This window comes from Podarcis erhardii, assembly GCF_964252035.2.
Source record: "Podarcis erhardii genome assembly, chromosome: 8".
Taxonomy (NCBI): domain Eukaryota; kingdom Metazoa; phylum Chordata; class Lepidosauria; order Squamata; family Lacertidae; genus Podarcis; species Podarcis erhardii.
In genome coordinates, this window is record NC_138499.1 from 23,409,598 (window position 1) to 23,435,506 (window position 25,909).

At 44.8% G+C, this 25,909-nt stretch overlaps 1 protein-coding gene across 2 annotated transcripts in view; it reads right to left on the reverse strand.

Annotated features, from left to right (window-relative positions):
- Positions 1 to 25,909, reverse strand: part of GRHL2 (grainyhead like transcription factor 2) — a 74,094-nt gene that overhangs the window by 12,466 nt on the left and 35,719 nt on the right. For both annotated transcript variants that reach the window (XM_081874327.1, XM_081874326.1), the window contains exons 9-13: positions 18,348 to 18,506; positions 6,500 to 6,587; positions 6,158 to 6,294; positions 2,307 to 2,338; positions 1,473 to 1,564 (exon numbers count right to left, since the gene is read on the reverse strand). In XM_081874327.1, coding sequence (XP_081730453.1) covers positions 1,473 to 1,564; positions 2,307 to 2,338; positions 6,158 to 6,294; positions 6,500 to 6,587; positions 18,348 to 18,506 — 508 coding nt within the window. The remainder of the gene's footprint in view (positions 1 to 1,472; positions 1,565 to 2,306; positions 2,339 to 6,157; positions 6,295 to 6,499; positions 6,588 to 18,347; positions 18,507 to 25,909) is intronic.

Sequence of the window (25,909 nt, forward strand, 5' to 3'; positions counted from 1 at the left end):
GCCTGTCCTCTAGGAAACACAGAAGAAGTCTGCTCAGCCTTTTATTTAACAGCCCCTCAGATACCCAAAGGACGCGGATGGAGCTGTGGTCTAAACCACAGAGCCTAGGGCTTGCCAATCAAAAGGTCGGCAGTTCGAATCCCCGTGACGGGGTGAGCTCCCGTTGCTCAGTCCCAGCTCCTGCCAACCTAGCAGTTCTAAAGCACATCAAAGTGCAAGTAGATAAATAGGTACCGCTCCGGCGGGAAGGTAAACAGCATTTCCGTGCACTGCTCTGGTTCACCAGAAATGGCTTAGTCATGCTGGCCACATGACCCGGAAGCTGTACGCCGGCTCCCTCGGCCAATAAAGCGAGATGAGTGCCGCAACCCCAGAGTTGGCCATGAATTGACCTAATGGTCAGGGTCCTTTACAGATACTCAAAGGCAGCTATCACGTCTCTCCATAATCTTATCTAGCTCTTTCAACTGTTCCTCGTAGGACTTCATTTCTAGACTCCTCACCCTCCTCTCATGTGATGGAAGACACATGTCTTTCACGTAGAGGTGGACACCCCCTTCACTACTTCTTTTGTGATGCTCAAAGAGCAGCGCCAGCAAATAGCACATATGCAACATGTAGTTTTAGATGCAAGCATGTGCATGCTGGTGTAGCTGGTCCAGAGGTAAAACGCATGACCAGTCAACCGCCTTATATGATGCTAGACTTCAGAAGGGGGTCAAATGTCTCCAGTGTTAAGATTGTCAGAGGGGGGCCTGCTTGGTAGCTCCATCACCCTCAGAACTCCAGGGTATGGCAGCGCAGAAGATGACATTTTCTGTGGCAGCCCCTAAGCTGCCTCTCCACAGATTTGCACCTGTCACCTTCATTGTGCAGTTTTTGCTGTATGTGCCTCTTTATTCTGGCCTTTGTTGTTGATCATGCTGGCGCCCGTCTGTCTCGGGAGACAATGAAGGAGTGTGCCTTTGCGGGTGAAGTCATGCCTGCTGTGGCTGTAGACCCTGATATGGGAGAGACATGTTTTGTTGCAGCTGGGGCAGATGAAGGCATCTGGTTGTTGTGATGCTGCAGATGCACCAGGGCGTTTCTGCGTTCCTCCCAGCGGTCATTTCTCCTCTGGTCAGCACTGTGGATGCACAACCTGGCTGTATATCTCCAGGCACTGTGGCTGTCTGCAAGGGATTCCCACACAGGGGGGTTCATGTTGTCAGCCTTCATATCACATTTGCAGACATCTTTGTAACTCGGAGTTGGTCCGCCAACAGGCCTGGTGCCTGAAGCCAGCGCCTCATACAGCATGCCTTTGGGGATCCTGCCATCTTCCATTGTGTGCACATGACCAAGGCAGCGTAGACATTGCTGAGACTTCGGCATAATTCAGAACCATATTTCCATTCTGATTTTTTCCTTCCCCCTGCCCAATGACTTTCACATGAATTCTGACTTAGGGAAAACTGAGAATAAACTGGTACCTCTTTTCGTTCCTTCTTCTTTTATTTGCTTCAGCGGTGGTGAGCTGAAGTCTTCTTCTACTGGCCGGAATATCCTTTTAGCCAAGATGCTACTGTAGGGGGAGAAAAATGAGAAAGATGTACCAGATTCATAGTACTGGGGGTGGAATTGTTACCCATAACTTGTTCTCCTAATTGTAGCTGGGAGGCTGTGCTACATTGTGGTTGCACTGGCCAAGACTTTTGTCTTAGTACTTGTGACAGGCCTAATCTAAAAAGCAAGGTTACAGTTTAATTTCATGACTGTGTATTATATTGATTTACTACTACAGCTATACAAGAAGCTGCATGCATTCTACAAACAGAAAACAGTACCCTAAGAATCTAAGCACACACAACTTGTTTCTAGCAATTATGGATCACAAAAAATAAAATAACAAATAAAATAATATATACAATATGTCTTAATTTTCATGTAGTGTAAACAGATCACAAAGTTCAGCTTTCTGAACTACAGAATTTGGGTTACATTTTGCAAATATATATATATATATATATATATATATATATATATGCTTTTTTGTCAAGCACACACAGCCTTGAAATAAATACCAAGACTATTGTTATATGAAGACACACAACAATGTGTATGATTAAAAGGACAACAGTTTGCTTCTAGCGCAAGACAACAGGAACTGGAACAAAGTAAAGCAATCTGCCTCTGCCATGACAAACATTAAAACACTGGAATTTAAACTGCATCAGAACTTCAGTACTTGATTATTACTACTATTATTTTGTCAAAGGGGTTGAAATCCTGCCTGCAAAATTTACAAGACAAAAAAAATGACTTACCCTTCTCGCTCATCATCTGTGTTATAGTAAGCCTGTAAGAGAAGACAAAGAACAGATTCATTATTGTAATTTCACCAGGTGTTGCGACACAGAAGTGCTAATGGAGAGACAGAGCAGTTGCATACATGCCAATCAGATGGTTAGTACAGAGTTAGACTATTGCTCCATCCAGTATGGTATTGCCTGCGTCAAGGATAAGAAACTGTTTTTTGCCCAAAGTCCACATTCCCTCATGGGCAACTTCCCAGAAGCCTTGTACCAGTGGTGTGGCAGGGCCGATGCGTAAGTGGATGGAGCAAATGGATGTGACTCTTACGTTTCTGCAAAAATTACATTCCAGCCATAGATCAAATTACATCCCAGCCATAGATCATGCATATTTCTCCATCTTCCCTCTACACCAGCAAGAGTCACTATTACAGTCCAAGGGCACATTCCAACCAGGCCTAAGCATTCAAGCTATGTGTGGCCCAGAGGGCTGCATTTGGGCCTCTGGTTCTCCACCCCTGGTCTACGTTGACTAGCAGTGGTCTTCTGGAACTTGAGACAAGAACCGTTTCAAGATGCCAGAGATTAAATATGTCCATTTCTGTTACCCCCAGTTATTTTTCCAGACTACAGTTCACCCTATTTCTCCATCCGTTTGTGATTAAAAAATAAATCGTGAAAATTCACACACATTTTTGGTATACAATTGTGCCTGACTTACATTCTGGCAAATTGTTTGCTCTAGCACCCTGCTTTTTTGTACATTGTTTGCACCTATACAATGGTACCTCGGGTTAAGAACTTAATTCGTTCTGGAGGTCCGTTTTTAACCTGAAACTGTTCTTAACCTGAGGTACCACTTTAGCTAGTGGGGCCTCGCACTGCCGCTGCACGATTTCTGTTCTCATCCTGAAGCAAAGTTCTTAACCCGAGGTACTATTTCTGGGTTAGCGGAGTCTGTAACCTGAAACGTCTGTAACCTGAAGCATCTGTTACCCAAGGTACCACTGTATACACATCTTTATATACACTTTCCCCTAATACATAATGTTTTTGGACACAGAGCTGCCCTGCAACATTCAGGAAAGTGGCAAGTTCAATGGATAACTGGGCTTTGGTTCATGTATTGTTCTGAGAAGTGCCAATATGGGAGGCCCATATTAAAATGCAAAGGATTTCTCCCCTGTCCCTAAGCTCTTCCAATAAGGTATGCCAAACACCCCAAGAAAGTCAGATAGAAGCTTATACATGGTATTTTATCATGCAGTTATAAATCTTTACATCATAAAGTTATATACTGTGTTTATTAGGTTAAAACATAATTCTGGCTGAAAAGGTTGCAATGCAAATACTGATTTTTTCGCCCTATAGGACGCACGTTTTCCCCTCCAAAAATGAAGGGGAAATCTGGGTGCATCCTATGGGGCGAATGCAGGCTTTCGCTGAAGCTTGGAGAGCGAGAGGGGTCGGTGCGCTCTCCAGGCTTCAAGAAGACATCCACAGCCTAGGCAGCCCTGCGTGAGTTCCCGCAGGGCTGTCTAGGCTGCGGATAGCAGCCTGCTTCCCGGAGCGCTGGCCGCGCTGAAGCAGAGCGCCCTTTGCGCCGGGCAGACATCCGCAGCATGGGGAGCCCTGCAGGAGTTGCCCGCAGGGCTCCCCACGCTGCCGATAGCAGCCTGCCGCCTTGCGCGAAGGGCGCCCTGAAGCAGAGTTCCCCGTAGGGCTCCCCACGCTGCCGATAGCAGCCTGTCGCCCGGCGCGCGGGACACCCTGAAGCAGAGCGCCCCGCACACTTGACAGACATCCGCAGCGTCGGGCGCCCTGCAGGAGTTCCCCGCAGGGCTCCCCACGCTGCGGATAGCAGCCTGCCGCCCGGCGCGAGGAGCACCCTGAAGCAGAGCGCCCCTCGTGCCGGGCAGACATCCGCAGCGTGGGGAGCCCTGTAGGAGTTCCCCGCAGGGCTCCCCACGCTGCGGATAGCAGCCTGCCACCCGGCACGCTGGGCACCCTGAAGCAGAGCGCCCCGCGCGCTGGACAGACAACTGCAGCGTGGGGAGCGCTGCAAGAGTTCCCCGCAGGGCTCCCCACACTGCGGATAGCAGCCTGCCGCCCGGTGGGCAGGGTGCGCTGAAGCAGAGCGCCGGGCAGACATCAGCCAGCCCCACAAGCTCGGGGGACAGCAGGGAGGCGCAGCGCCGCCATCCTGCTGTTCCTCGACCTGGTTCGGTTTCCCCGACCTGGTTTTGGGGGGGAAATAAAGGGAATTTTTTTTCCTTTATTTCCCCCCAAAAAAACTATGTGCGTCCTATGGGACGGAGCGTCCTATGGGACGAAAAATACGGTATATTTTCCCACTGAACAGAGATATATGTATGGTGTATCATGCAGTCATAAATCGTTTCATCGGAAAGCTATATGCAATCTTTCTTAGGTTAAAGCATGATTTTGGCTGAAACTGTGCTGACATCTTCTACTGCATTTAGTCTCTTTCTGTGCAGGAAAAAATATTTTTAGCTGACAGCTATTAGCACAGTGTCTAAGGTGCTAATACCTTCTAAATGATGGCTGATTAAAAGAAATTAATGGTAAATTCCCACCCCTGTCAATTTAAGCTTTGTTATGCTGAGCATTCTAGGCAGATCTGATAGCTCTGTTCATCATGTTGTCTGCCTTAATATTATTTAGACTCTGAGAGATATTAACAGAGTGCGATTAAACAGAGGCGGGGGGGACTATGGAAGTAAATTCTGTTTTCCCTATTTCACAATGAGTTCTTTGAATACAGTTTATGTATTCAGCATTATTTTAATTATACTCTCTTCCTAGATACATTGGCTCTGCCCATCTGTTATACTTGGGCCATAGGGGGTGGGGGAGATTACAATCCAACCAGTCAGGTTTCCCACCGCTAATATGCACAAAGAAGAAGGGAGCACATTAAGTGGCTTTTGATTGTGTAAACTTAGACGCTTAAAATTTTATGATTTTTTTAAAATTTCTTGTACAAATCAAAATAAATAGACCTTATTCACTGTTAACAGGCTATTAAGAACCATTCGTTTCAACTGCACTGAGCAATGACAGAGCAAATGATCTGTACCATGGGTAGGCAAACTTAGGCCTGGGGACCAGATCTGGCCCAATCGCCTTCTAAATCTGGCTCACGTACGGTCCGGGAATCAGCATGTTTTTACATGAGTAGAATGTGTCTTTTTATTTAAAATGCATCTCTGGGTTATTTGTGGGACATTGGAATTCGTTTGTTTTTCTTCTTCGAAATATAGTCCAGCCCCCCACAAAGTCTGAGGGACAGTGGACTGGCCCCCTGCTGAAAAAGTTTGCTGACCCCTGATCTGTACAAAGAAGGTCTCTGGTTCAATCTTTGGCATCCTTAGTAGGATCAGGTAGCAGGCAATGGTACCCATGGAAAGGCCCTGCCAGTCAGAGTAAGTAATAGTGGAGTGGAGTAAATAATAGTGGAGTAAAATAATAGTGGAGGCCTACTCTCAGGCAGCTTCCTAACTCTCAAACTGAAATCAACAAAATACAAAAAGGGGGCTACGTTGGCTGGATCATGCCCATTGGGTTCAGAACTTCTGATAGCAAAGGTGGAGAACCTATAGCCCTCCAGATGTTATTGGATTGTAGGTCCCACCAGTCCAAGTCAGCATGGTCAATGTTCAGATATGGGAGCTGCAGTCCAACAATGTCTGGAGGAACACAGGATCCCCGTCCCTGCTCCACAGCATCTCAGTGTTGCAGATGTGAAAATATATCCTCCGGGAGCATGGACCAAAAAGCCCGCTAGGATTTTATGCAGTTCTGTAAAGAATCTGGCAGTGGCGCCTTTCCTTATCCCTTACCTGCCCAGTTCTTTGCAGGTTCCCAAAATGAACGTCTGGTATGAAGAGAACAGGCTGCGAGTCCAGGTCAGCCATGGTTTTGAAGTAGGTGATGTCGCTCTTCTTCTGGAGTGGGACAGTGCTCAGTTTCCCTTCAGCTGTTCATGAGAGATGGGCGGAAAAGTTCATGAGTGGGGCAACCTGGGAAGTACAACCGAGCGCAATGCAAACCAGACTACAGTCCTGATGCTTTGGCCTACAACTCCCAGCAGCCCCAGGCTGCGTAGCCATGGAAGCTGTAGCCCCAAACACCTGGAGGGAACCAGTCTGGCCAAGGCTGAAGGAAGGGCATATCTCCCTCACCATTACTACACGGAGGTTGCGACAGCTGGCCTTTTGCTTTCTTCCTATTTTGCTTCCTTTCTTCATCCCGGATTTTCCTCTCGGCTCCCTGTCATGAGAAACACAGATATTGATGAGTCTACTGTGCACAGCGCCTCCCTCCAACAGGGATAACTGGTTCCCTGCTGTTATAGCCGGCCCAATTCATTCATCCCATTATTCCTGTGCCGCTTCGGGGGGTCTAGCCCACCCAAGGCAGCTCACAATATCAGAAAGGCACCATAAGAGGTGCGATCTAAAATAATCAAAATGAACAAAGGCCACAGCATTAGCACATCTGAAAAAGGCCAGTTAAAACACTTATGACTAAGAGGACAACTAAATAGAGGTGGGTTATATAACACAACTCTGTGGAAAAGGTCGTTAGCAAAAGGCAGTTTGAAAAGGTTGGGTTTTGAAAAATGGTTTAACAATCCAGAACATGGAGGCCATTTACATCTATCAAGGGTAGGAGAATTCCAGAGTCCTGGATTACCCTCATTCAATGTGGGAGGGATTAAATTAGGGTTTCTGCAATTAAAGCCCATTAAAGCTCCTACTTCTTAAAAAATTTACATTCCGTGGTAAGGAAACTGATAGTATAATGTGGGGTAAGAATAAACTGACATCCCTCCTCTGCTGCTGCTCGGAACCTTGTTTCGTTGCTCCTTCCTTCCACATCCTTTTTTTCCCCCATGAGAAAAGAGTTTAAAAACGCTTAATTCAGTCCAGCTTAGCAATGCTTTTGGCTACATCTCCGCCAGGCCCTTCTGATTTCCCCAATCAAGTGGATCAATTTTCTATTTAGAAAACCATCCAGAGCATGGCAGAACTAAACACCAACTCGCAAGCCTCAAGGTTCATTGCCACCTTATTTTGCAGCCGACACACACCGAAACAAAGTATATAAGGGAAATAAATGAAACGGGGCGCATAACTTTGCAGAGAGACAATGCTGGCGCACTATCAGATTATGCCCGCTGTCCTGAGGCACCCGCTGGGCTTGTCTGCATCCAGCCCTTAATCCCCTTCCCCCAAGAGGCACAGGACGAATGTATTAATACCAGCAACAAAAATAGTCAGAGCTATAACGAGGACAATTAAGGGAGCCTGCAAACGAGTACATCCAAGCTCACAAACAAACATTAAAAAATGCAGATGTGTCCCGTGGGATTTAAACACTCTCTCTGTTGACCTGCTGAGCCATTCTGCAGCCGCTGCTCTACAATAATGTAAATACATAATGAAGGAATTCCATGCTGCTATGTGTACGATAAGGAGCTGAGCATTTAGCTGGCAATTAAACTATAATTCAGTGAAGAAACAGAAATCTGACCTGTTCCATACATCAAAATGCTCAGAAAGTTACTTGTTGGGGCTAATACTTCTAAGACATGGGTGGGGAACCTTTGTCCCAGAGGTCTAAGCAGGCCTACCAGGCCTCCCCATTTGGCCCAGATACAATTTTGGCCTAGTCACAACTAACTGCCCTACCTACACCAGTGGGAAGTGGGGTAGGGTGGCGTGGCGTGGCGTGGCGTGGCTGAAAGGGGATTTGCAGGCACTACAAATCAGCTGCTCATTGATGCCAGTTCAAAGAGACAGCACATTGAAAGGGGTTTATGAAGACCTGACATCAGCTGAATCGAAGACCATTGGCAGACAGGTGTAGAAACAGGGGAAATCCAGGAAAAAGAATAATATGAGCTGATAGGACAGGATAAAAGGAAGGGAGAAGGGAGGAAAGGGGCAAAGCCAAACATCAACAAAATGGAAAACAGCAAAACTGAATAAATGTAAATTAGACAAAAATAGCTATAACTTAAAAAGGTAAAGGTAAAGGACCCCTGACAGTTAAGTCCAGTCACAGACGACTCTGGGGTTGTGATGCTCATCTTGCTTTACAGGCCGAGGGAGCTGGCGTTTGTCTGCAGACAGTTTTTCTGGGTCATGTGGCCAGCATGACTAAGCCACTTCTGGCGCAACAGAACAATGAAACCAGAGCAGCGCATGGAAACGTTGTTTACCGTCCCGCAGAGCAGTACCTATTTATCTACTTGCACTTTGACGTGCTTTCGAACTGCTAGGTTGGCAGGAGCTGGGACAGAGCAACAGGAGCTCACTGCCTTTGGGGGAGGATTCGAACCACCGACCTTCTGATCAGCAAGTCCAAGAGGCTCAGTGGTTTAGACGACAGTGCCACCCGCGTCCCTTAGCTATAACTTACTCATTACTTAATTCAACACTTAACCAACAATTAACACTTAAAGTCCATTATTTAACCCAAAGCAATTAATATCTCCTCCCTCCTAGTATGACTTTGGGTTCAGCCAACCCTGTTGAAGATAATGGCCAAACAACACGTCTTTTTAAAGGGTCGGGGGAGGGGAGCGTGCTGAACCTGGCCTCTTTTATTTTGAAGAAAAGCACTCCGAGGTCCCCAGTCTGTAATATATTCTTAGTTGGATCGGGGTCTCATACCAGTTTCCTACTGTCAGGCTGCTATATGACCTCAATGATCTGTGTGCAGTAAACAGCACCTTAGGGGGCAAATAGCAACTGGGGAAAATATGTTTCCTGAGAAAACAGTTTACAGTCAACAGAGGGCCAACACAGCCTAGGCTGGTATCTCCGTGTTCCTACCTGTCACCTCTAGTCTGAAATATAATTAAGGATTAACTTAGGCAGAAATCTCCATAGGTCTAGACTACGGCAGGAGATGGGAGGAGGGTTTCAGGTGTGTGCTAGTTAAATCCTGGACGGTTAAGTCCAGTCAAAGGCGACTATGGGGCTGTGGCGCTCATCTCGCTTTCAGGCTGACGAAGCAGGCATTTGTCCACATACAGCTTTCTGGGTCATGTGGCCAGCATGACCAAACCACTTCTGGCGCAAGAGAACACCGTGACAGAAACCAGAGCACACAGAAATGCCGTTTACCTTCTCACCGCAGCAGTATCTATTTATCTACCGGTACTTGCACTGACGTTCTTTCAAACTGCTAGGTTGGCAGGAGCTGGGACAGAGCAACGGGAGCACAATCCGTCGTGGGGATTCGAACCACCGACCTTCTGATCGGCAAGCCCAAGAGGCTCAGTGGTTTAGACCACAGCACCACCTATGTCCCACAATGCTAGGAAGCACTGGAACGATATCAAACCCCTTCAAAGCTGCAACTTCAAGCCTTGCTGGATGAAGAAGAGTGATTTTAGAAACTATTCACCCAATCACTTCATTCTCGCCAAATGATTCCAGGGTGCAATCTACTTTAAGCATGGGGGGTTTTATTTTCTGAACCTGGCTCATTTGCCACTGTGTGGATGTCAAGACTCTGAAGTTCCTGATTGCAATTAACGTCCAGGGAGCCAGACACTTGATGGGATGGAGGATTTACGAGGAGTAAAATGGGATCAGCTTCACATGTGATTCTCTCTCCTGCTCCCTCCAGTTTTCTGACATAGAAACCTGCAGTACAGCTGTTCAGACCAGGGCATATTGGAAATTCAGTGAAATGAAAGGAATAGCACCCAATTGTTCTGATGGTCTTGGTTTCAGCTTAAAAATAAGATGCTATTGAGCCAGTGATCCATCTAGCTCAATATGCTGACTGTCAGCAAGTCTCAAAATTCCAGACTGGGGCCTCTCCCAGCTCTAACCAGAGATGCTGGGGAACTTGCAACCTTTCACATGCAAAGCTGATGCCCTGTTACTGAGCTACAGGGTCTCTCGCCCATAAAAACCTGCCAAAATGAAGCAAATGTATAAAAGTGCATTTGCCCATAGTTGGAAGGGACCCCCCCCCCAAGCCATTTAATCCCACTCTTTGCTTTGAGGCAGGGCTGGGCAGTTCTAAGTCCCCAACACTAAGGCATTCAGTGTTAAATAAGCCCTTTGTTCATCACCATAGACTGCAACGATATGAAGGATTTTGGCACCCATCGGCCTGTAGCGATGATCTCCCAGCTTGACACCAAAGCCTCTATTACGCAGCCATGTAATTCCGGTCTGCATGCCGCTGCCTTGCACTTTGCGTTACTATTTAAGTTGGTGCCAAATCTGCGAATAAACAAGCTACCCTTTCTGTAGCATTTTATTCTCACTTAGCAGGTACAGAAAGTGGGGCGTAAGCCGGTGGGAACCATGTGAAGATCTTATGGATTTAAGATGCTAATGCAGGTGGCGTCCGGGCGGCGTCACAGCACAAATTCTGCATAACAGAAGCTCTTCCCTGCTGAGTTTTGAATGGCTGAACCTTTGAATGCTAATATTTGTCATGCTCCGTTAGTCATCTGCGTATTATCTTAATCATTCCAAGTCCCGAGCACGCTAATGTTGGAAGTAATTTTTGCAGGAATCTCATAAGCACACATGCTGCTCCCAGCAGCTTTCCTTTTTTCATTTTTCCCTATTACTTGACACTGTAATGCACCTGGGACTAGGCTTGGAGGCTATTATTTACATCAACTGTGTCAAAATCAAATCTGTTTGTAGTCGGGAGCCCATAGAATCGCAAGATTTTAGAGTTGTAAGGAAGGGCGGAGGATAAAATCAATTCAGTTTGCATTGAAAGCCGAATTCAGCATATTTGCACTTCCTGAAACAGTGTGAGAACCGGAACTCATCCATCCTTCAAAATTCACATGGAGCCAAATCTTGCAATGCCGTGATCTCTGAATAGCCTTTGGAGAGAGTCTCCCAGATGATTTGCAAAATTAGATACAGATGCAACTTAAGAACAAAAGAAGAGCCTGCTGGATCAGGCCAACGGCCTATCTAGTCCAGTATCCTGTCCCCACAGTGCCCAACCCGACACACCTGTGGGGAACCCTCAAGCCAGATCCAAGCACACAAGCATTCTCCCTTCCTGTGGTCTCCAGCATCACCATCATGGCTTGTAGCCATCAATGGCCTCCTCTTCCTCCTCCTCCATCCATTTGTCCAGTCCTCTTTTAGAACCACCTTCAATATGTGCTTCATAGTCAGAAGTGAAATATTTTAGCTCCACCTGGTACTGCGGCAAAGCACTACTGGTACTGTTCCTGGAGGCAGTATGCTTCCAATTCCAGTTGCTGGAACCACAGGAGAGGCAAGTGCTGTTGTGCTCAGGTCTTGGTTCCCATAGGAATATGGGTGGCCACTGTGAGAATAGGATAAGGGACTAGATGGGCCTTTGGCCAGATCCAAAAAGACTCTTTGTTTCTTCTTAGCTGGCAGTCAGAACTAGGGCTGGGCGGTTTATCAATACAGTGGTGCCTCGCAAGACGGAAAACCCGCTAGACGAAAGGGTTTTCCGTTTTGGAGGTGCTTCGCAAAACAAATTTCCTATGGGCTTGCTTCGCAAGACGAAAATGTCTTGCGAGTTCCTGCGGGTTTTTTTCCCTCCCCCCCCCTTTTTCTAAGCCGCTAAGCCGCTTAGCTGGGAGCTAGTATGGTGTAGTGGTTAAGGGCGGTAGTCTCCTAATCTGGGGAACCGGGTTCGCGTCTCCGCTCCTCCACATGCAGCTGCTGGGTTACCTTGGGCCAGTCACACTTCTGTGAAGTCTCTCAGCCCCACTCACCTCACAGAGTGTTTGTTGTGGGGGAGGAAGGGAAAGGAGAATGTTAGCCGCTTTGAGACTCCTTAAAGGGAGTGAAAGGCGGGATATCAAATCCAAACTCTTCTCTTCTTCTTCTTCTTATCTGCTTATCCGCTAAGCCGACAAGCCGCTAAAACCCGCTAAAAGTCTCTAATAGCGCTAATCCGCTAAGCCGTCAATGGGCTTGCTTCGCAAGACGAAAAAAACGCTAGACGAAGAGACTCGCGGAACGGATTAATTTCGTCTTGCAAAGCACCACTGTATATTGTCCAAAACTGGTTTGAAGTCCATATTGTGATATTAGTTTCATAGTTTTTGACATGGCAATATATTGCGAATCATGACGTGTGTTAGGGCTGGACGATATATTGTCCAAAACTGGTTTCAAGTCCATTTCATGATATTGGTTTCATATTTTTTGACCTAGCAATATATTGGGGGCAGGGAGGGGGTGATGCAAAAATCACAAAGTGGGGGAAACCGTGAAGCCGGCCAGTGCATCTACATAGCTCCATCCTTATTTCAGACACTGTGATATATCAATATATCGCAATGATTAGCTGGTGATATCGGGATGTTGAAAACCAGATATCGCTCAGCCCTAGTCAGAACCTTCAGAGGTTCACGGGTCTTAAGTTACAAGAGGGTGAAGCCTGCTGAAAGCATTTTTCCTACCCATGAGTAAATTTGCAGGTGTGCTCATTCTGATAAAGGGCATCCCTGAGTGCTAAAAATCCTCTTTTTTAATCTGTCCACATGACAGAAGGACAGAAGGCACAGTAGTTAAGATACCGGCGATAAATAGAGATGAAGGATCGCAATAGTTTTTATGAGTAGAATAGATCAGATCTTTTTTTAAAAGACCATAATAAGTGACACACAAAAAAACACCACCCCACCCCCACTATTAATTCTACCCTACTCCCTTGCAAGAGATTTATGTTAAACTGACTCAGTGTTGTGGCTGATGTTTCCTTGACAACCTACTTAACGCTATTTAAAGCATTACAAAACAGCCTATCATCTTAAGATAATAAGAAATAACTGTTCTCCAGAAAGTGCAAGGGCATCGAGGGCAGCAGGAATAACACGGAGAGGAAGCAAATCTCAGAACCGCACCTGCCTAATGCGGCAGAGTCAAACACAGGGAGGCATTTGTTTTGCAAATAGATTGTGCGCATATGACTGCCCTTTTAAAAAGAGAGCCTACGATCACAATGTATATTATAATGCATGCTCCTACAGGCTCTGGGCTTGGCTACTGCAACATGCTTGAAGACCACTTGGAAGCATGGGCTAGCACAAAACGTTATAGCAGGCCGGCTGCTAAATATCATGATGGGGAACAGGTGTTGAGGTGAGGCATTGTTGTCACACTGTTGTCTTGGCTGCAGCAGCAATGCCACTCAGGAGGACTGGGATAGGGCAGGGGGAAGCAGCAGGTACAGGTGTGATTGCATCTTTGCCCACCATTGGCAACCTGGCTGGTTCTAAGTTCTATGTGGCTAGGGACCCACACGTACAAAGATTTCTCTCTTACATCAGATCTCCCACTTACTTAATCACACCAGACTTCATTTCAGTTGTTCCAGACAAACACCTGCAGCCAAAAAGGAGCGCATTCCCAGTCATGGCTGCCAGGGTATGGAATAACATGCCTCTGGAATTGAGGAGTTGTTCCTCTTTCCATAGAAAAAGACCTTTCTTTTTCATTAGGGTTTTCTGGTTTCTCCCTACAGCAGCTTTTCTGGCAGGCTGATATATTTTTGAATTGTTTTATAATACTTCAAAAAAAATTTGAAAATTTTTTTTTTGGTAATTTTAATTTCTCTCTGTGTACACACTGTGAGCTGCTCTAAAGACTTGCTGCAAGAGCAAGATATGAATTTTATTTATTTATTAAACTCGTATGCCGCCCTTCATCCAAAGATCACAGGGCGGTCCACAACATAAAAATTCAAAATGGCAACATGAAATACATAATAAAACAATAACAATAACCAATAACCAATATTTTGTTGAAATAAGCAAGCAAACAAATATATTGGATCCACCATTCATTCTCTCTCCCTCTCTCCTTGAGATGCTTGGGAGAAAGACAGGATTGTGAGGGTAATAATTAAAATAAATGTTCCTTATTCACTTTGCAGCTTATGCAGCCCTTTATTGCTCTCGATGGAGGTGAGTGAAAGAGCTGGTTGTAATTTGTATTTCGTACTGTAAGTAACCCACGCTGGGACCCTTATGGTGAAGGACGGGTACGGAATCTTACAGAGAAATAAAGTTGGCATGGATTTTGTTTTTAGACCAGATGTACACTTTGTGACAAATGACTGCCTGGGAATCGGCTGTGTTTTGGGTATGGCTGGTAGGAACAGCTGAGAGTATGCGGGAAAGTGCTAAGGATGGGTGTGGCAGATGTGTTGGTAGCAGGACATATGGGTGCAGCTTCTATCTCCTCAGCTGTTTTGATTTAACTGCGAATGAGGTTTTAATCTGTGATTTGTGTGTGTGTGTTTTTTGCATTTGAATCCTGCTTGTCATTTCCCCTCCCCTTCTAAGATAATATTTTGCTTCCTTGCTAAACACGCTGCTTCAAATATGGGTCTTTACTGTACCTTGCATTTCATTTGTGATGTTTTATTTTGATATTTTGCAACATTTATGTGTCTAAAGAGATGTTGTGAACTGCTCAGAGATAACACCCTGCGCTCAGAATGGTAAAGAAGTATACCGAAATGCTCTAAAGAAAGAAAGAAATCTTTAAAAGTTGGTCTTTGTTTATCAAAACAAAGAGCATTCTCATACAATGCCACTAGATGGCATAAACAGACTTATGGAGGTAAAACAGGTACATTCAAAATTGGGCCCCTGGCCTGCCACAGGCTCCACTATCCACTACGCTGACTCCTAGGGAAACGGAGATCCCATGGATCCAAGGTCACAACAATTCCTCTGAACTGGGTGTCAATGCAGTTGGAGAAGCACCAGATTAACATGCTCCAAAACGGACCGATTCTGCCTAGGCAACAGCATTCTGCAGCCAGTTGCAGTTTACAAATGCTCCTCAAAGTCTGCATGCTGCAACAGTCTAACCTGGGTGTACCAGAGCAGGTGGGACGGGGGGGGGGGGGCAGGCAGATCTGCCTTCCCAAGAAAAGGGAGCAGTTGGTGCACCAGCTGAAACTGCACAAAGGGACAGCTGAGTATCCGGGAGCCAGAGGACTTGAAAAAGACTCCCACACTGCACACTTGATTCTCCGGAGGAAGCACTGCCCAGAGGAAGAGGAGAAATTTCCCCGTCTCTCTGCCACAAGTCCTGAGTCACGTTTTAAGAGCATCTAGTCTCCTGGAATACCCGCTGTCTTGTGCACTTAACGATTTGGCCTGAAAACTCTCAGCCTGAGGCTGCGAATGTGAGTGAGACTATAACTGCACATTATGGGGGAAGGAAACGTAGGACATTCTAAGGATGCTTTCTGTGTAAATTCACAGCTGTTTGCTGTCCTGGCCTCTCAGCTTAATGAACATAAGAATGCAAGAATAGACTGCTGGATCAGACCAATGGCCCATTTAGTCCTCACAGTGACCAGAGCACTCTCCCCTCCTGTGGTTTCCAGCAACTAGTATTTAAAAGTATGGCTAGTAGCCATTGATAGCTGTCTCCTCCACAAATTTGTATGACCCTTCTAGTGATGCTTGGCTCAGAGGAACAGGTGGGAAGTTGGTGGAGGTTGTGACAGCAGCAGGTAACCGGAGACTTCAATGGGACACTTTTTGAACCGAAAGCCCTTTTGGACAAAGAGCATCACATCACTTCTGTGACTTACACAACTTCCAATCTGATCTTTATCATTTTTACTGAGAAATAAGCCAGATTGAATTCATTGGACTTTACTTCCTATGAACTTTGCTTAGCATGGAGCCCACCGGCAGGTGTGGAAACCTATTTAAGCCCAAAGGCCAAATTAAACTCATGGGCAACCTTCCAGTGCTTGTATGTCAATGGTGGGTGTGGCCAGAGGCAAAGTGGGTGGAGCAAGGGATGTGACCTTTTACCTTTGTGCAGTAGGCTGTACTGCAGACACACACAATCCAGATTTTTACTTACACACACCCACACCCACACAAACACATTCCATCCAGGTAAGGAAGAGACCTGGAGAAGAGGCCTGAGAATCTGAGTTCCCACCTGTTCTTCTAGATATGGTGGTACAGAAAAGGTAAAGGGACCCCTGACCATTAGGTCCAGTCGTGGCCGACTCTGGGGTTGCGGCGCTTATCTCACTTTATTGGCCGAGCGAGCCGGCGTACAGCTTCCGGGTCATGTGGCTAAGCCAGATATGGTGGTAAACAGTAGTAAATATCTGATGATACTCCGTTTCGCCATTGGCCCTGATTTACACAGCCCCATTGTAGATAAGAGTTGAGTTTTAATTGTTGTTCATGACTGTTTGCTCTCAGGGACCACTTCACTGGGACTGCCAGATGTTGTTAGACTACAAATCCATCATCAGTTGCTCAGTTGGTGCGGTGCTTCAAATCGTGGTGTTTTTGCTGCAAAATTCTGCAAAAACTCTTGCCAGACTTTGGTACTGGTTTGGAGTGAACTGGACAACGTTGGGTTTTGAGCTAATAACTATGGCCCTAGGTTTGAGTAGCAATTGCTCTGTTAGTGGGGCACTGCAAAACACAGAGCTTTTGCTGCAAATCAACACCAAAAAACCCTTCAAAACTTTGGCACAGGTTTGGAGAGCATCCCAAATTGTGGGGTTCATAGTTAATTTTCCTATCATCTTTGTCCGTTAGCCATGCCGGCTGGGGTTGATGGGACTTGAAGTCAACAACATCTGCGAGGCCACAGGTTCCCTATTCCAGTTATAAACTATATTTTATTGCCATGTACTTTAAGGCAATACTGCCCAGAAAAGTTATCAGCTCCCGATCACTAGACTATGGATAAAAATAAACCAATAACAAGAGGTTGCAGAATGTTACAGGTAGAAGCAATCCTTAGCCACTTGCTGCCTCAGGCCAGTGTTTGCATGGTTGACCGCATATATCCTATTTTAAGACTCAGTGAGCTATCCAGTCTCCAGGTTTGATAAGGGTAACATTTTAACTACTCCTGTGCTCTTTTCTCCTACTTTTAAGATGGCTTTGATTAGATCTGTCAACACTCATTTCCTTCTCCCCAACCATGAAATGTGAAGTATCAATTAAACGGATAGATAGTCAAAGCGATGAATATGTATAATTCAAAGGGCTCAGCTCCTTGTCGTCTGTAGGTCATTCCTGATGGGGCCCATGCTCTTAAGATCTTTCTTCCCCGCCTTCCCCTCATTACTTTTCAAAAACTGGCAAACTGGGTGGGGGGGGGGAGCCCCTACTCAAGCCTTTGAAATTTACTGAGATTTTGAGCAGGCAGCTGTATCTTCAGATTACTACAAATATCTGACCTTTACAAATGATAATATAGCACTTAAAATTCATTGCTTTGATATATAAATATATATATAATATATAATAAATATATTATATTTATTATAAATAAATATATAAATATATAATAAATATATGAAGATGACGAGTGAGACCTCGTCGAAACGTCGCCTAGACACCCCAACTTTTACACGGGAAGACACCCGAGGACACCAAAACCTGCATTCCTGTACCCGTGAAAATCTACGAAAGCATATATATATATAATATATATATATATATATTTAAAGGTTGCTAATCATGGCTGATAAGGAAAGGAGGAAGATCTGGCTGTTTGCACAGCACACTTTTTTTTGCCTGTTCCCACTAATATCCTTATATTGAAGTTAGAGGACTTGGATATTAAACACCACTACCAGACCAGACCAGAGCCAAAGAGGTCATGTCCAGAGGAAAACACAGAGAGGCCTACTCCCAGGCCTGAGCCTGTTTTAGATTTTATGGCTTTCTTCATCTATTTCCCACCCCCCACCCCCCGGTTTTGCAATGATTTTGTTATATTTTTATAATCGCAGACGCCAAAGGAAGCTAGGAATAAAGCAGCTTCCCAAGACATTCTAGGAAGTTAAAATGGCGGCCAAACTAAAAAGTAGAAGGAAACAGCAACAAAAGTAAAGGAAAATGAATGCAATGAAACAAACATACAAATAAATGAACAAATGAGGTCTTTGATGACTAAAATAATTGATAAGCGAACAAAAAAAGTCCTGCTCACCCCTCTCCTCTTTTCAGCACTGAGTAACGTATCATCTTACCTTGTCACAGAAAACCTTGATCTGGCAGAAGGCACGATGGATAGGTTTATTGCTGCGATTATTGTAGCTGTACGTGTCAATCTGAATCATCAATGGAAGCCCCTTGACTCCTTTCTGAGAAGAGAAGTCTGTGCTCAGGCAGTTCACCGTGATGAAAATCTGATTTAGAGAAGAAGAAAGTTTAAAGTTAAACTGGTACAGAAGTGGTTGTTATCCATGAAGAGAATTCAATGAAGTCCTGCCTCTATTTAATATTTAAACTTCCACTTGCAGCACCATTTGAGAAATCGATCCCTGCTCAATAGAGGTTTGGAATTATTGTTTTAAGGGTTTTTCCAGCAGTGAAGTGATTTGATGAAGCCAACTCAGCTATTCAGCTCAACTCACCTGTTCACACATGTGATACATTAGAATCAATAAAAGAATATTACTATAAGAATTGGCTGACTCATTCTAATCAATGTGAAATCCCCACCTTTCTCCACAACCATTTCCTGATCACTCCGCACTATGGGAACAGTCACCATATGCAGTCTTTTTCTGTACAAAACAAAATAAAAAAATTCCTTCCAGTAGCACCTTAAAGACCAACTGAGTTAGTTCTAGGTATGAGCTTTCGTGTGCATGCACACTTCTTCAGATATATAATATATATTTTCGTGCATGCACACGAAAGCTCATACCTAGAACTAACTTAGTTGGTCTTTAAGGTGCTACTGGAAGGAATTTTTTTATTTTGTTTTGACCATGGCAGACCAACACGGCTACCTATCTTTTTCTGTACAGTTATTAAAAGGTGCAACTTTTTAAAAGGCCCAAACTCTAAGCCCCATAGCATTTTGGCTACCATATTTTTCGCTCTATAAGACGCACTTTTCCCCTCCTAAAAAGTAAGGGGAAATGTATGTGCGTCTTATGGAGCGAATGCAGGCGGGAGGCTCTGCTGAGCGCTTCCTTTAAAGAGCCGCGTGGAGCGTGTGTGCGGCTTTTCCCTGAGGAGGGAGAAGGGCTGCCCCCAATACACTCCGTGCGCTCTTTAAAGGGAGTGCGGCACTTGGGGGAGCCTCAGCCGCGCACAGCCTCTCACGGGCAGGGGATGAAGGCTCCCCTTGCCCGGGAGAGGCTGTGTGCAGCCAAGCAAGTAGCCAGGACAGCCAGCGGGATTGCAGGGATCCCGCTGGCTGTCCTGGCTTCTTGTTTAGCCATGTGCAGCCTCCCCAGCCCAGGCTAAACAAGAAGCCAGGACAGTGAGTGGGATCGTGCGCTGAGATCCCACTGGCTGTCCTGGCTTCTGGCTTAGCCACACGAAGCCTCCGCAGGGCACGGGGAGCCTTCATCCCCGTGCCCTGCGGAGGCTTTGCGGGGCCATCCAAAAGTAACTGTCTGAATAGCCCTGGAGCTGCCAGTCTACAGTACTGAGATAGAAGGCTCAATGGTCAGATTCAGTGTAGGGTGGCTTCCTACTTTCCAGTGGGCCTTATGGCGGCACTGCCGATGGCTAAGAATACTAGCAAAACACAGAATTATGCAAAGACTTAAGAAAACCCACTTATATTTTTTTTCCTATGCAATGACATTTGTTCAGAAAATGAAAGATGTGGAAAAGATTAGAAAAGATGTGGGGAAAGGAAGTCTAAAGAAAAAAGAAGATGGACCTCAGGGAGATATAGCTAATGTGCCTTACAGGGAGAAATTAACAGCATTCATCTGATTACAGAAGTCGATATTACTGTCCGTTTTTTTATGGTGCAGCCGTCTCAGCTTGTTTGCTCGACCCAGCTAATAGCATAGCGGCATTTCTGTACCTGATGGTATCACAACGCTGTGCTTGCAAACAATGCAGTTGAACTTTAACTGATGTGAGGGAAGTGGTCTGGGAGAAATCTACTTTAGTGGGACGTGCAAAATGGACTGCATTTCCTGTCTTAACGTAAGCCTCGTGCAGGGATTTCTGCACGGATGATGCACTTTTGAAGAAGTGGGGCAGCAAGACTGTCCCCTCCCCACATCCTGCATTGCACTGAGCATGCCCCCTGGTTGTCTGCATAGGGAAAATGAAGGAGCAGCCTTCAAGTGGCTGGAACACTGTGAGGTCATCCAGTGGGCGTGGCCAGTGCTGCCCTCCTCTCCACACATAGGATTGCATGCATGCAGAATACCTGAATGGGGCTATATGGAGGTGGGGATTTTTCTTTCCCCAGTCCAAGGACCACATTCCATCCAGAGGTAAACTTTCAGGTGGCTAGAATGCAAGGCTGAGCAGAGCAAGGACTAGGACGTTTACCTTTCTACAGCAGGCTACATTTCTACATGGCAAAGCCAGAGGTTTAAACACGATGTCTGTTCAACCAGGGATGGAGAACTTATGGCTCTCCAGACGTTGCTCTATAACCTCAACATCCCTGGCCATGCTAGCTGGGGTTGACGGGACATGGAATCCAACAACATCTGGAGGGTCTCCCCATCTGTGCCCTACACATTATGAGAGCAGCTTATTATAATTCCAACCATCTCTGACTACCAAAGAATACATGCTACATATGCAAGGATACTGTGCATTGGGTCAAAATGCCTGAATCTCAAATACAGGAGCACTAACAAGAGGAAAATTCAAGCAAGAAACTTTCAGATAGCTGCCCTGAGCTTGGAAAAGCAGGATACAAACCAGTTAGATAAATAAATTCAGCTGCAGCAAAATTATATTGATGGAGAAGCGGAGATAGCTGAGTGATGGTAATTGATGACTACAAAAGGCCATCATTTTAGAAGATGGAATATCATCCTCCTGACACCTTAATAGATCAAGTCTCTTTAACAATCAATAATTTTAAACTTATGGCAAGCCCCTACACACAGAGGGGTGGGGGCAAAAGCTGTTGTATCAGTATTAATGCTGTGTTATTTTGCATTATAGGAACTGGGCTAGAATTAAGGAAGACCGGTGACTTTTGCAAGGTTTTATGCCTCGCTAGACTGCCCTACTAGCCTCCTTTAGAAACAGTGGGGAGGGAGGGGGCTTTTAACTCGAAAAGGCCATTCACAAGAATGTGACACTGAAGCTATAAAATATGCTTTGAGTGTGCTTTTAGTTTTAATTTAGCTTCATGGCCAAGATGACATCAATGCTCTATCACCTTTCCTTCTGAAAGATGACTGATGCTCAATTATCTAGATTCTCAGGAGCCTTTCAGGGATGTCTCAGAGCATCATTTATTCTCATGCTTCAGAAATCTGCTCTAGGTAGAAGGGCATTTTGATGCCACAGTGACAGATGCTCTGGAATAAGGGAGGCTGGAGGGAAGGTGGCAGAGATTAGAACAACCCAACATCACACTAGTCAACAGAGAAAGATGTACCTCTGATTGCAAAATACAGCTAGTGAATAATTACGTGCCTTTGATAAAATTCTTTCCCCCTCTATTCCACAGCAAATTGTGCATGTTCTAGGGAACACTTATGATCCGTGGAATAACAACATAGTGGTCATTGGAAATGGCCCACAATGGGCAGAGAGGAGAGAAGCAGTCTATCCAGCAGCCATAGTAGAGAATGCAGACATGTTCTCACCAGAATTTTCCTCTGCAGGAAAATGCATGGACTCCTTCCTACTATATGAAGAAAGAAAACAATATGGGGCACTGAGTGCATATTGTTACAGAAATGGACACCCGGCTGCAATACTTTTGCTATGGCTGTCATCACTGGGTTGGGTCAAGTATAGATTATAATAGAACATAGGCATTAGGAACCTAGGAAGTTGTACTGTACAGTCTGACCATTGGTCCATCTACTTAATTTTGTCCAGTTAGCATTGTAGCTGCTCTACAGGGTTTCATCCCTACCTAGAGATATCAGAGACTGAACCAAGGGCCATCCTGCTCCACCCCAAACTTCAACTGCTGGGTCCAAAACTCTGGCCTGAAGTAGTCGTACATGCTCAGGCTCAAAGAGGAATAGCTGAGGGCTTCTACGTGGAGAAGCATCATTTGAGGGGCCACAGATTCTCCGTCCCATGCAGTGGCAGAAGAAGGGGACTCCCAGAGGACTTTCCCCTAAAGGCAAACCTGCTGCAAGTTGCAAGCCTTAAGGTTACACTGCACAGCTTCCATCTCTTTTCCTTCGAAAGCAGATACTACAAGGCAGCATGATGACAAGTGTTGGTATCTAATCTGCAGAAGAGAGATAGTCGAAAGATGTATGTGGGTAATTTCGACTCTCAAACGTCAATACCCAAGCTCCATTGCCTCAGGGCTTGGCACTAATTAGAGAGATAAAGGTAGGCAGCAAGTTTGCTGGCATTTGAAAAAGGGGGGAAAAACACTGAGAAAACAGAGACAACGTGTACAGATGAGAGAAGAGATAGGTTGGATTTTGGCTCGGGGCACTGCAGATATATGATCACAGGGCGGAGTGGGAGAGAGATCCACATATACTTATCTCTTGTGTGTGAAAATACAGTCAGCTCTATTTAGAATCTAAACTGTATAAAAGTCTTAAGATTTAAATGGCAGGAAAATAGCAATAGGCCTTAGGTTTGCTTAGGCAATCTCCCATCCTCATTTGCAATTCTTAAATATAAAAAGGGCCCTGAAAATTCATATTATCAGCAGCAACTCCTTATCAGTCGAAATGTGGCACTTCCCCAATCTGTGCCATGCATAACTTACTGACAGAAAGGGCAGGTAGAGGCTAGAGTAGCCACACGTTATTTAATAATTGTATTTTTTGTATTTGAGACACTTTAATATACTGGTTTTTATCTGCTCTCCACAGAGGCTGTATATGACATGAATCAGGGTAATATTAATGAGGATTTAGGGCGATATTACTCGCAGCATAACCATTCAAATGAATGTGCCAAACTTAAGTCATGTTTATTCATCTCAGTGGTTCTACTCTGACCACCACCCTTAGAAGACTCAAAACTGATAAAAGGTTTTGCTGAAATTTAAAAAAGGACTTTATTGTTCAAAACAACAAAAGGCTGAGAGGAGACAACTAAATAGAAGCTGTGGGGGCAGGAAGAGACTCTTTGGTGAATTTGAGACAAAAGGATGTTTCATAGGTGTATAGCGCAGCACAAGTATTTAGATACTACATTATCCAGGCAACCACTACAAGTCTCCATGTGGGAGAAAGATACATGTGTAAAATGAGAATTAACATTTGATTTTGCACAATATATACAGTGAAGTCGCTGGCTGTACAGCAGGCTTCATAGTGCCTTCCAGATGTTTTGTTTCCAGATGTTAGCTTAGCGAGGAACAACTCACATACCAAAACTGATGTGGAAGCCACTGTCAGAAGTAAAAAAGATAGCTAGGAAATGGTTTTGACAGACTTGCTTTGCTTTCTCATTCAGAAAATCACAGTGTTCCCACGTTCACTTATTACAAGCTGAAACCTACGAAGTTGGTAACACCAGAAATATGGACAGAAATATTACAACACACATAGAAGAAGAAGAAGAAGAAGAAGAAGTAGAAGAAGAAGAGGAGGAGGAGGAGGAGGAGGAGGAGGAGGAGGAGGAGGAGTTTGGATTTGATATCCCACTTTATCACTACCCTAAGGAGTCTCAAAGTGGCTAACAATCTCCTTTTCCCTTCTTCCCCAACAACTAACACTCTGTGAGGTGAGTGAGGCTAAGAGACTTCAAAGAAGTGCGACTAGCCCGAGGTTACCCAGCAGCTGCATGTGGAGGAGCGGGGAATCAAACCTAGTTCACCAGATTATGAGTCCACTGCTCCACACTGGCTCTCATACTGTTTTGTGTTTGATTTATTACAGTCACAGATGCTGTTCAGAGGACTACATTTCTGACAGCATGCCACGTTTTACAATAAATATAAAAACTCTGAACTGAAAGTGGTTTTTCCCTGCTTTCAGAATTTTTCTAGCCAGAGTGTCTCCTACATCAGTCTTAAATTTTTTTTGTTATAGGCCTTCAGTTATAATGATAATAAAAACACCTTAAACACAACCTTTTTGCTTATTTTCTTAAATCAACAATCAGCTGCTTAAATAATGAAGAAGAAAATACAGAAGGCCTAAATGGTCTGGTGTAGTAAATTCCTGAGATAAATTTGAGACTAGGTTTCTAATACCTACGGTTTGGAAACATAGGAACCCACTGTTTACCAAAGGCGACCATTTATCCATCTAACACAGTATTTTATTCTCTGGCTTCCAGTGGCACATCGCTGTCTGCAGGAGCTTGTGTCTCCCAAGCCAAAGCAATAGTCTCCCAGCAGGGGCCACTTATTGGGAGGACATGGGAAACACGGAGGGGGGCTGTGTGAATGTGCTGGTAGGAGCACTTGAGGTCTAGCTGTGAGGGCCTTCTGGCAGTTCCCTCCCTGCGAGAAGTGAGGTAGTAGGGAACCAGGCAGAGGGCCTTCTTGGTAGTGGCACCTGCCCTGTGGAACGCCTTCCTAACAGATGTCAAGGAAATAAACAACTATCTGACTTTTAGAAGACATTTGAAGGCAGCCCTGTTTAGGGATGTTTTTAATGTTAGATGTTTTATTGTGCTTTTAATTCTGTTGGGAGCTGCCCATACAATAATAATAATAATAATAATAATAATAATAATAATCTGCCGAACCACCCTCCTCCTGCAAGTAGCAATAGTGCCCCTGCCAGCAGGTTATCCACTAAAGGCAAGATGCTCCTATTTCATCTGGGACCTTCATCACACTTCATGAACCCAGGACCTTCTTCATGCTTAAAACAGCAAGGAACTGGATAGCCCATCACCTGTTCCAACATTGTTGTTGTTTTAAAGGAGAAGCTGTATCATCTGTATAACAATTATTTATTGTTACAGGTCATCTAATCAGCTCCAAAAGTACAATTTCGCAGGACTGCACGGTCAGGCACTCACAAGATGCTTTAAATATATTTTCTCCTAAAAGAGCAGGGCGTTCCATTTCACACAGACACATGCTGCATTTTCCTGACATTACCAGGTGAAACGATGAGCTGGATTTGTCTTGGTCTTGAATCAACGACTGGGCTATTTCTCAGGTTCCGGACAAGGACTAAAACAGACTAAGATGGATGTTGGACGGAATTGCTGTGAAACTGAAGTAGCCTCCTCCTCAAACTAGGTTTACAGAAATGTGTTGATGCTGTATATTTCATCTGTGGTAAGCTATCCTACTGGAGTTGTTTTTCAGGATGAGGGGGTGGAAAAGGAGGATTTGGCAGGTCGTGATATTTATTTAACAGTTCTTATCAGGGAATTCTTTGGGTTTGTTTTTTGCAACTTCTTTCTTGAAATAAAATTATGATGATGATCAGCTAGCAGGTGGTGCAAAAGGCTTCAACCCTGTAACTTGGAGAACCACTGTCAGGCAGAAAATATAATTCAAAGATAGATGGACAAATAGTCTGATGTGGCAGAAGGCAGCTTCCCATGTTCCTAGCAACTTTTGTATGTTAAAAACAAGCATCCTTTTGTTTGTTTGGGCAAAGAACTGTATATTCGACTCTAGGGAGTTCTATCTTCATGCCATAAAATAAATTAAGAGATCCACTGCTAACACTTTAAATTTTAAACA